At 42.5% G+C, this 12,442-nt stretch overlaps 1 protein-coding gene across 4 annotated transcripts in view; it reads right to left on the bottom strand.

The window, feature by feature from the left end:
- Window positions 1-7,610: 7,610 nt before the first annotated feature.
- Window positions 7,611-12,442, bottom strand: part of LOC139409417 (myosin light chain kinase family, member 4b) — a 75,536-nt gene continuing 70,704 nt past the window's right edge. Inside the window, exon 13 of one of the 4 annotated variants that reach the window (XM_071154555.1) lies at window positions 7,611-10,508. In XM_071154555.1, the coding sequence (XP_071010656.1) occupies window positions 10,446-10,508 (63 nt within the window). In that variant the 3' untranslated portion in view covers window positions 7,611-10,445. Of the gene's footprint in view, window positions 12,325-12,442 lie in introns of all 4 variants that reach the window. The other 3 variants (XM_071154553.1, XM_071154554.1, XM_071154552.1) reach the window with 3 other exon arrangements.

Genomic DNA, 12,442 nt, shown 5'->3' with positions numbered 1-12,442 from the left:
TGCTCTCTGTTTGTCCAGCTGGTCTTGATTCCGCTGTCTTAGATTGCAGTGCACGCCTGTGTGTGCGAGATAGGATCAAGGTATCTGTATTTTATTCTCTGGTCTTAAATTTAGTTTCTCACCATTTTGGCGTGAGAAAAGGGAGGAGAGGAGAGAGGAGAGCAGAGGAGAGCAGAGGGGGGTAGTGCTGGACGGATCAAATAACTTTCACCTGCTTGGCTCAATGTGTGCATATTAAGAGTAATACAGCGTATTAGCTGGATTTCATTCAAACCGTATATATGTTCCCACATGACCTCACCCTGACCTCTGGCCGTTCATACTGACACATTTCTGTCTCTCTGTCACAGGGATGTATTGACCAAAGGCAGGGCATGGAGTCGAATGAAAAAGCTCTTATTCATTAGAATTTTAAAGTGTCTGTTTTAAATCATTTTAGAGCCAATATTCTAAAAGAGGTGTTGGTACTTAAACAGCACAGAATTAAAGTGTCAGCCCATTTCAAGCACTGACCAGAGGCTGCCAATCTTCAATCAGAAAGTCTAATGAAGACGGCACAACGGTGGTAGGCCTGATCACAGACGACGACAAGAAAGCCTAATAAAATAGCCTCTCCCTCAATGTCAGCTAAATCAAGGAGGTAATTGTGGAGGTAGTGTGGGGGGAGGGGGAGAGGGGGGGGGTGCAGTGAAGAGGGTAGAGAGCTTCAAGTTTTTTGGTGTACACATCACAGAGGATCTGACATGGACCAACCATACAGGCACAGTTGTGAAAATGGCGCATTAGCGCCCCTTCTACCTCAGGTCGTCTGAAGAGGTTTGGCATGGCCCCTCACTTCCTCAAGAAGAGGGTGGTGCCCAGTCCATCACTGGGTGCAAGCTCCCAGCCCTGCAGAACATCTACACCGGGAGGTATCTGAGGAAGGCCTGGAAGATTGCCAAGGACTCCAGCCACCCCAGCCGTGGATTGCTCTCTCCGTTACCTTCTGGCAGGCAGTACCGGAGCATCAGGTCTCGGACCAACAGGTTCTGAGACAGTTTCTACTTCCAGACCATAAGACTGCTGAACAATTGTTTGCTTGCCAAGGATTGCAGGCTTGAAGTGGCTTCCTTGATCACGCAGGTCGCCAGCCTACGTAAGATACTTGGGAAAACGCAGGGTGGAATGTTTACCTTTTCTACACCGGTGGCTGAACGGCAGTCACGCGTGTTGGAGTTGAAGGAGTACAGCAAGAGGAGCATGGCAATCAACGATGGTCGCATGTCACGAGCCGTGGAAGCTGAAGACAGCGACCTCCAGCAGAGCAGTCTACACTCCCAACAAGAGGCCCGGATTGGATACAAACAATTAATAGTTTCGCCATCTTGAAGCCTGATCTTCCTGCACCTTCTTCGCTGGGGGTACCTGCAGATTTCCTCATCCTTCTCACCAGCAGTGATTTTGGGCAGCTATATGGTAAGAAATGTGACCGTTCCTGGTGCAAAAACAATGTCCTATCCTGAAGCTTGAGTAAATGACATTGCTAAGCTGCTCCAGAATGTGCTACGTCAAGACATGGATATTATGGCATTGGACGCTTTAGCAGAATTCTTTCTCTTCACAACTGGATATGTGATTATTGCAGCTCAATGGGTGTAACTTTTATTGAACATTTCGAAACCTTTTGGAAACAAAACACGTTTTATAAGGAGGATTGGATCCACCCAAATGATTTGCGTTCCTGGATCCTTTCACAGCATTATAAGGTGTGGTTGAGACAATGACTTATCAATGACCCAAGCCCAGCTCAGATAATCCCTGTGACGCTGAGTTGTCATAATGCTTCAGCATTATACCAGGGGCGTTGGTAGACACAATGTAAGTAACCTAATTTATGACTAGCTTCAATCAAGCTGCCCACTCAAGAAAAGTTTCAAAGTTTCAAACAGTGCTTGCAACCTGGTTTAGGTTATCAATCAACCTACCAGGGTAGCTACAAACAGCACAGGAATGAAATCATCAACATGTATGGATCACATATTTACAAATGCTGCAGAAATTTGCTTGGAAGCAGTATCCAATGGGATATCCTATATCCATGGGCTATAGTGATCAAAATATAGTAGCCATATCTAGGAAAACCAAAGTTCCAAAGGCTGTGCCTAATATAGTGTATAAGAGGTCATACAATATGTTTTGTTGTGATTCCTATGTTGGTGATGTACAGAATATTTGTTGGTCCGTGGTGTGTAATGAGGAGCAACCAGACGCTGCACTTGACATATTTCTGAAATTGCTTATTCCAGTTACTAATAAGCATGCACCCATTAAGAAAATGACTGTAAAACTGTTAAGATGAGATGAATGAGGCAAAGGAATTATCAGGTAATTATCAGGTAAGACCCAAATGCAGACTGTGTTGAAGTAACAATGTTTATTACAGCAACAGGGGCAGGCAAATGACAGGTCAAGACAGGCAGGGGTCGATAATCTAGAGTAGTGGGGCAAGGGTACAGGACAGCAAGCAGGCTCAGGGTCAGGTCAGGCAGAGGTCGGTAATCCAGAGTAGGGGCAAAGGCACAGGATGGCAGGCAGACTCAGGGTCAGTTACAGTGGTCAGGACAGGCAAGGGTCAAGAGGATGAGAAATGTACATTGCCGACCTCTGACGTACAATGCTATTTAACAGTAAACAAATTGACAACAGACTTTTAGCATGCTTATAGGGAAGGACATTCAACAAGCACAGCACTTAAACAAATGACTGATGATTGGCTGAGAGAAATTTATGATTAAAATATTGTGGGCGCTGTTTTGTTAGACTTCAGCTCGGCTTTTGACATTATTGATCATAGTCTGCTGCTGGAAAAACGTATGCGTTATGGCTTTATACCCCGTGCTACACGTATATTGTGGATAAAGAGTTACCTGTCTAACAGAACATAGAGGGTGTTCTTTAATGGAAGCCTCTCCAACAGAATCCAAGTAGAATCAGGAATTCCTCTGGGCAGCTGTCTAGGCCCCCTACTTTTTTCAATCTTTACTAATGACATGCCACTGGCTTTGAGTAAAACCAGTGTGTCTATGTATGCGGATGACTCAACACTATACACGTCAGCTACTACAGTGACTGAAATGCCTGCAACACTTAACAAAGAGCTGCAGTTAGTTTCAGAGCGGGTGGCAGAGAATAAGTTAGTCCTAAATGTAAAAAAACTAAAAGCATTGTATTTGGGACAAATCATTGACTAAACGCTAAACCTCAACTAAATCTTGTAATAAATTATGTGGAAATTGAGCAAGTTGAGGTGACTAAACTGCTTGGAGTAACCGAGAATTGTAAACTGTCATGGTCTGTCCATAATACAGTTCTGCTCTACCTTCTTAACAACACTATCAACAAGGCAGGTCCTACAGGCCCTAGTTTTGTTGCACCTTGACTACTGTTCAGTCGTGTGGTTAGGTGCCACAAAAAGGGAAATTGCAATTGGCTCAGAACAGGGCAGCACGGCTGGACCTTGGATGTACACAGAGAGCGAGTATTAATAATATGCATGTCAATCTCTCCTGGCTCAAAGTGGAGGAGAGATTGACTTCATCGCTACTTGTATTTATCAGAGGTATTGACATTTTGACAGCCATGCATACCCCACAAGAGGTTTCTTCACAGTCCCCAAGTCCAGAACAGACTATGGGAGGCCCACAGTACTACATAAAGCCATGACTACATGGAACTCTATTCCACATCAAGTAACTGATGCAAGCAGTACAATTTTATTAACAAAACAGATTAAAAAAACACCTTATGGAACAGCAGGGACTGTGAAGCAACACAAACATAGGCACAGACGCATACACACACACAATAACATACGCACTATACACACACGTACACATGGATTTTGTGTTGTAAATATGTGGTAGTGGTGGAGTATTGGCCTGAAGGTACACAGTGTGTTGTGAAATCTGTGAATGTATTGTAACATTTTTAAAACTGCCTTCATTGGACCGCAGGAAGTGTAGCTGCTGTCTTGGCATCAGCTAATGGGGATCCATAATAAATACAAATACAAATACACATACACACACACACACACACACACACACACACACACACACACACACACACACACACACACACACACACACACACACACACACACACACACACACACACACACAGTACACACACACACACACACACACACACACACACACACACACAGTCACCGTTGCTGCAACAATTTAAGATGCTCAACCATGCCACTACTCACTTTTGTACATTTCATTCATTCTTACTGTCTACATATTCCAAACATGACTGATTTCTTACTTTTTGTTACTTCTTAGTTTTTTAGTTTTTAGAAATGTGAATTGCACTGTTGAGAAGCATTTCACTGTTCCGTTTATACCGTGTATTCTGTGCACATGACCAATACACTTTGATTTGATTTGAGGAGACCTATCATAACATATATATATATATATATTGCCCTTCCCTCATCCTTTGCTGAACCCTTGCATGTACATGTCTTTTACTGAAGATCCACTGCTCATAAAACCAGAGTGTCTCGTTGAGCTTGTTCGCCCAAACTCTTTTCAACATGATAGCATGCTAGCCGTTAGTTAAAGGTGTGTTATCTGTGTAATCAAATGCCAAGGCAACGATATGACAACGTTATACCTACGTTCTTGGGTTGACAGTAATGCATCATTTGTAACTGCCATTTCCAGTTACCTGTCATACCAGTTTGTATAAATGTCTGTAGCATCTCTCTCCCTCTGTCATCTATCTTCCTCTGACAGGACTCACTCTTACCTGGCTGACAGGACTGACTCCTACCTGGCTGACAGGACTGACCCCTACCTGGCTTACAAGACTGACCGCTACCTGACTTACAGGACTGACCTCACTGAAGGTAATGCACACCAGGTGAGAGGCAGTGAGAAAGAAGGAGGGAGGAAGAAAAAGAAATAAGGAGGACAAAGAAAGGAGTGGGGATCCTTCTGTCCTCTAGACACTGTAAGAGGAGTGGGGATGTCTTTGGTTCTGCAGTCCTCTTCTCACCCTGAAGCAGTGTGTGTGTAGATCCCTGGTAGACCAGGCTGGATTTAGCCATGGTGTGCTGACTTGTAATGTCAGTGAGCCAGATGAGTGTGTCTCAATTATTGCATATACTACAAACCTCCTACAAACTTGTTTGTAAAGTCTGGCATGTGAGATGATCATCTGACCACTGACTAAGACTTCACAGTGAAGGTGATGTGGCAGGGTACAATCAGTACAAAACACAAAGGACTGACAGGAGAGTGGAATCCCGCACCACACACACACACACACACACACACACACACACACACACACACACACACACACACACACACACACACACACACACACAGTACACACACACACACACACACACACACACACACACACACACACACACACACACACACACACACACACACACACACACACACACACACACACACACACACACACACACACACACCATGCTGCCCCCCTATACTAATCCAGTCTCAGGGGTGACGAGGTCATGTTAATTGACAGGCCCAAGGCTCATGCCGTGTTCACGTGCTAGTCGGAACTAGGAAAGTCAGAAATGTTCAATGTGTTAACTGGTTGAATGTGGCACATGAATAACTACAACCAGTTAGCAAGTCAGAAATGTCAGTTTCCAACTTCCGACTAGCACGTCAACGCGGCATCAGACCTGTCTAGGCAGGTAGTCTAGCAGTTAGAGCATGGTAGTGTTCCACTTTTATTTGCAATTCAAATCAACAAATGCACACGCAAAAAAGCACACATATACATTGTATCCGGTGTGTATGCGCAAACTCTCATCCATTTGTGTGCTTACTGCTTGATATAATGATATGTGTCGATTTATTTACACATGAACTTAGCTACCTGACCTGTGTGGGTTATGTCATCTGTGTACTGTAGGCTTACCAGAATGAGTGGATGATGGCAGGTAATAGAGAGAGATATGTTCCTATGGCATGAATCCCACACAGTCTGTTTTAGATCAATTATGTTCTGTTCTCAATGGTGAGAACCTTTTCCTAGGGTTGACTATGCTCCACTTATCTCATTACTGGTAGAATAGAAAGCATGTGTCTGCCTGTCTATTTTACTGAAACCCAGTTCAGACAGTCACTTAATAAACACATCAGATAGATTTCATTAAAATCAATTATAGGGAAGTTGTTTATGTTTAAAGGGTGACTGATTGAGTTCTGGATGTCTGTAGAAATAGATCAGATTCCTCCTCCAACCAGACCCCCCCTTTCTATGTTGTAGGCCTATTGTATTGAGTTTGAGTTGAGAATTCGGTGAGTCAGTGTGTGTGGGGTCCAAGTTTGAGAACTCATGAAGACTTCACACATTCTGAAAAACATTCCTCCTTGGCTACACCCCCCCCCCCCCTCCCCCCTCCCCTCTCTCTCTATGGTCAAAATGCCCCCATCCCTCCATCCCTTCAGGGTTTATTTGTTCAGGTGAGCGTAGTGAAGTGAATATACTGGCTTCTCAGTTGGAGGGCCTAATTACGTCTAGAACCTGTTGCTTTGATCGTGCTCTGCGTGACGCAACGTATCCCGCCGCCGCTGCGTTCAGGTCCTAGTTTTTAGGTAAATACCTGGAGGCAAGGCTCAAGGAGCACTAGCAGCACACCCATGGTGAGAAGTCAGGTCCTGTGGTCTCATCATGCAGCCCACCACAGACTTCAAACAGAGGGTAGACCTGTAGGTTTGTCATATAGGATCACGTACTGTAGGCCTGATAGAACATGCTCTCTGCTATAAAAAGTCAGACGGTTAGCTATCTGTCCAGCCAAGAAGGCCACTTTATGTCTCACAATGATCGGGGTGAGTAAAAAAGAAAAGGTTTAAAATAAACATTAAAGAAGTAGTGTTAACATGCTTTTGTTCTAGCCTACTTTCCAGAGAATATGTAGAGGGTCCATTTGTTCTCTCCATGTTTAGGCAACAACTCTAACTGTAGTCCATATCTTGTATTCCAAAGGATTTAATATAAAATACCAGAAATATGTTGATTTAGCAGGGACTATCCAAGCAACATGATATGGACTTTAAACAAATCAGACCCAGGCTTCAGTACAGTGTAGGGACTAGGGCAGGGTCTCCCAAACTCGGTTCTTGGGACCCCAAGAGGAGCACATTTTGTTTTTTTGCCCTAGCACTGCACAGCTGATTCAAATAATCATCATCAAGCTTTGAATCAGCTGTGTGGTGTTAGAGAGAAAAAAAACGTGCACCACTTGGGGTCCTGAGGACAGAGTTTGGGAACTATGGACTAGGGCTTTGGCCTGCATGAATTCTGAGTCTCTAGCCTGCTGGTGATCAGTGTGAGTCTTGACTGACTGTCCTTGTCCGATACTGCTCCCTACTGGCCATTATTAGACATAACCTGGATACAGTCTCCAAATGATATGGCCTTTTCCAAATGATGATCAAATATCAACAATTGATCATCTCTGTAGAAAAGGTTATTATTCTATCCACCCTATTTTTCTATGAATTATCTCTACTGTCAAACAAAGTATCATGTGAATTACGTAGTAGAGTAAAACTAGGACAACATAAGTTATTTCAGGTTTTATTTCTGTATATATTTATTTGTATACATTTCAAACTAGAATTATGTTTCATAATGACACAAAAATGACACAAAATCATAACGGTATAAGGAGAACAATTGATTCCAGGGAGGGCAAATCTGACAATCAATTATTAATTCAGTCAATCAATAACTCAATATCTGACCAAGTAATAATCAACTCACTGTGCACAGTTTGAAAATAGTGAATCTATTACACAGACAAACTTTTTTTCTTTAGATCTACAATACAATTAATCAAACACTTCAAATTCAGACAATGAAACACAATTAATTAAATAAACAATTTTGAATGTGTATTATGTACCCTTCCTATGGAGGCTAAGCCTTGCATTTCAAGTAAAAATCCAGTTAGGAACCAAGATAATTCATGAACATAAGAACTACAGTGGGGCAAAAAAGTATTTAGTCAGCCACCAATTGTGCAAGTTCTCCCACTTAAAAAGATGAGAGAGGCCTGTAATTTTCATCATAGGTACAATTCAACTGTGACAGACAAACTGAGAAAAAAAATCCAGAAAATCACATTGTAGGATTTTTAATGAATTTATTTGCAAATTATGGTGGAAAATAAGTATTTGGTCAATTACAAAAGTTTATCTCAATACTTTGTTATATACCCTTTGTTGGAAATGACAGAGGTCAAACGTTTTCTGTAAGTCTTCACAAGGTTTTCACACACTGTTGCTGGTATTTTGGCCCATTCCTCCATGCAGATCATTCTTTCCTTTACACGGATCAGTCGTCCTGGTCCCTTTGCAGAAAAACAGCCCCAAAGCATGATGTTTCCACCCCCATGCTTCACAGTAGGTATGGTGTTCTTTGGATGCAACTCAGCATTCTTTGTCCTCCAAACACAACGAGTTTTTGGTGTCATCTGACCATATGACATTGTCCCACATGTTCTCTAGCAAACTTCAGACGGGCCTGGACATGTACTGGCTTAAGCAGGGGGACACGTCTGGCACAGCAGGATTTGAGTCCCTGGCGGCGTAGCGTGTTACTGATGGTAGGCTTTGTTACTTTGGTACTTGTGATCATTTTGACCCCACGGGGTGAGATCTTGCGTGGAGCCCCAGATCGACAGAGATTATCAGTGGTCTTGTATGTCTTCCATTTCCTAATAATTGCTCCCACAGTTGATTTCTTCAAACCAAGCTGCTTACCTATTGCAGATTCCGTCTTCCCAGCCTGGTGTAGGTCTACAATTTTGTTTCTGGTGTCCTTTGACAGCTCTTTGGCCTTGGCCATAGTGGAGTTTGGAGTGTGACTGTTTGAGGTTGTGGACAGGTGTCTTTTATACTGATAACAAGTTCAAACAGGTGCCATTAATACAGGTAACGAGTGGAGGACAGAGGAGCCTCTTCAAGAAGAAGTTACCGGTCTGTGAGAGACAGAAATCTTGCTAGTTTGTGGTGACCAAATACTTATTTTCCACCATAATTTGCAAATAAGTTCATTAAAAATCCTACAATGTGATTTTCTGGATTTGTTTTTCTCATTTTGTCCGTCATAGTTGAAGTGTACCTATGATGATAATTACAGGCCTCTCTCATCTTTTTAAGTGGGAGAACTTGCACAATTGGTGGCTGACTAAATACTTGTTTTGCCCCACTGTAACTCCATAGACTGGTCTCAGATCTGTTGTAGCTCATGCGAACTCCATTGCTCATTGTCAAGCCAAACAGTCTGGCCTCCCAGCAATCAGATATCAGGATCAAATCTTCTGGATTTGACCCTAATTTAATAACCCTCACAGCTACCCTCCATTCACAACCCACTGGGCACAGACGTAAATTCAACGTCTATTCCACGTTGGGTCAACATCATTTCATTGTGTGCCCAGTCGGAAGGGTAGTGCAAATATATGTCATGACAAGGAGTGACAAGGAGTTGTCATGACAACACAAACAGACTGGCACTTAGGCTACTAACTTCAGCTACTAACTTCAGCGAGAATTATGAAATCATATAGGTAGTGTTTTGTTGATCAGTAATATGCCTTCATGGAAGGTGAGAGGGTTAATCCAAAGAGCAAAAGCAAAGAAAGGTAAAAGGTTGAGGTCAAGCCAACAGCATGCAGGCACAGAAGAGGCAGTTTTACAGTATATTCACAGCAGTGGCTCCAGGAGAAATTAAAGTCAGTAGCAACGGGCAGAGCAGCAGGGGTTAACAGTGAGGAATTATGTCTAATATCGACAAGTTTATGTTTACCTGGATTGATAATGATTGATTTATTTTCATGAATGTGATCTATTTAAAGTTTGATGGGGCAAACCAAGGAGAAAGGTGTGTAAAAATGAATTCCTTACTCTATAGAAACTAAACTTTTACAATACCAGGAAAATAAATGGCACCCAAAGCTTTATTTTAAATCAAAACCCAACAAACAAATACAATGCAATGGTATGATAAGACTTGGTAAACTAGGCCTGTGTTGAGTTATTTGAAATCTACAGTAAGCTGAAAATGTAATAAATATGATCGTTCAAAAAAGTGGTTCTGTTTGCATTGGATAGTGATACATTAAAGTGCATTTTATAGTGACCGCTTTCCTTGACAACGTACAAACCGTTTGAGCTATCTAACTCCATAGCTCTATCAGCGACATTTCAAGCTAGCTGTGGAGTGAGTTTACGGTACGTTTTTAAATCAGTTGCACAAGCTGCAGAGCTAAGCTAACAGATGCGAGGCAGAGTAGAGAGCAGTAATACAGTAGCCATAGAGGTACGGCAGTGTTGGTCCAGTGTTGGGCCCTGTCCCTGGCCTCAGTGTCATCAAAAGGCACCGACCCCGTGTCATCATAAGGTGCTCACAGGGTCTTGGGAGTTATTTTGGAGGGGACTCTCGTTTTGGATGGGAGACTAAACCAACACAAAAGAGGGACAATAAGACTCCAATGTTTGGCATCTACATTGTATTTGTGAATATATACTGAACAAAAAATACAGTTGAAGTCGGAAGTTTACATACACTTAGGTTGGAGTCATTAAAACTCGTTTTTCAACCACTCCACAAATGTCTTGTTAACAAACTATAGATTTGGCAAGTCGGTTAGGACATCTACTTTGTGCATGACAGAAGTCATTTTTCCAACAATTGTTTACAGACAGATTATTTCACTTATAATTCACTGTATCACAATTCCAGTGGGTCAGAAGACTACATACACTAAGTTGACTGTGCCTTTAAACAGCTTGGAAAATTCTAGAAAAGGATGTCATGGCTTTAGAAGCTTCTGATAAGCTAATTGACATCATTTGAGTCAATTGGAGGTGTACCTGTGGACCTGTGTACCAAGGCCTACCTTCAAACTCAGTGCCTCTTTGCCTGACAACATGGGAAAATCAAAAGAAAACAGCCAAGACTTCAGATTTTTTTTTGTAGACCTCCACAAGTCTGGTTCATCCTTGGGTGCAATTTCCAAATGCCTGAAGGTACCACGTTCATCTGTACAAAATAAAGTACGCAAGTATAAACACCATGGGACCATGCAGCCGTCATACTGCTCAGGAAGGAGATGCGTTCTGTCTCCTAGAGATGAACGTACGTTGGTGCAAACAATCAATCCCAGAACAACAGCAAAGGACCTTGTGTAGGTGGTGGAGGAAACAGGTACAAAGGTATCTATATCCACAGTAAAATGAGTCCTTTATCGACATAACCTGAAAGGCCGCTCAGCGAGGAAGAAGCCACTGCTCCAAAACCGCCTTAAAAAAGCCAGACTATGGTTTGCATCTACACATGGGGACAAAGATTGTACTTTTTGAAGAATTACCCTGTGGTCTGATGAAACAAAAATAGAACTGCTTGGCCATAATGACCATCGTTATGTTTGGAGAAAAAAAAGGGAGGCTTGCAAGCCGACGAACACCACCATAACCGTGAAGCACTGGGGTGGCAGCATCATGTTGTGAGGGTGCTTTGCTGCAGGAGGGACTGGTGCACTTCACAAATTAGATGGCTTCATGAGGCAGGGAAATTATGTGGGTACATTGAAGCAACATCTCAAGACATCAGTCAGGAAGGTTAAGCTTGGTCCTAAATGGGTCTTCCAAATGGACAATGACCCCAAGCATACTTCCAGGCCTACAAACCTGACTCAGTTACTCCAGCTCTGTCAGGAGGAATGGGCCAAAATTCACCCAGCTTATTGTGGGAAGCTTGTGGAAGGCTACCTGAAACGTTTGACCCAAGTTAAACAATTTAAAGGCAATGCTACCAAATACTAATTGAGTGTATTTAAACTTCTGACCCACTGTGAATGTGACGAAATAAATAAAAGCTGAAATAAATCATTCTCTCTACTATTATTCTGACATTTCACATTCTTAAAATAAAGTGGTGATCCTAACTGACCCAAGACAGGGAATTCTTACTAGGATTAAATGTCAGGAATTGTGAAAAACTGAGTTTAAATGTCTTTGGCCAACTTCAACAGTATAAACACAACATGCACCAATTTCAAATATTTTACTGAGTTACAGTTCATATAAGGAAATCAGTCAATTTAAATAATTAGGACACATGACTGGGCAGGGGTGCAGCCATAGGTGGGCCTGGGAGTGTACCCACTGGGGAGCAAGACCCAGGCAATCCTGCAGTTGAAGAAGCTGGATGTGATGGTCCTGTGCTGGCAGGGTTACACATAGTCTGCGGTTGTGAGGCCGGTTGGACTAACTGCCAAATTTTCAAAAACGACGTTGGTGGCAGCTTATGGTAGAGAAATAAACATTACATTCTCTGGCAACAGCTCTGGTGGACATTCCTGCAGTCAGCATGACAATTGCATGTTCCC

This window comes from Oncorhynchus clarkii, chromosome 5 (assembly GCF_045791955.1).
Source record: "Oncorhynchus clarkii lewisi isolate Uvic-CL-2024 chromosome 5, UVic_Ocla_1.0, whole genome shotgun sequence".
In the NCBI taxonomy this organism is placed as follows: Eukaryota; Metazoa; Chordata; class Actinopteri; order Salmoniformes; family Salmonidae; genus Oncorhynchus; species Oncorhynchus clarkii.
The sequence above is the reverse complement of the archived record's forward strand: the minus strand, read 5'-3'. Positions and strand labels throughout refer to the sequence as shown.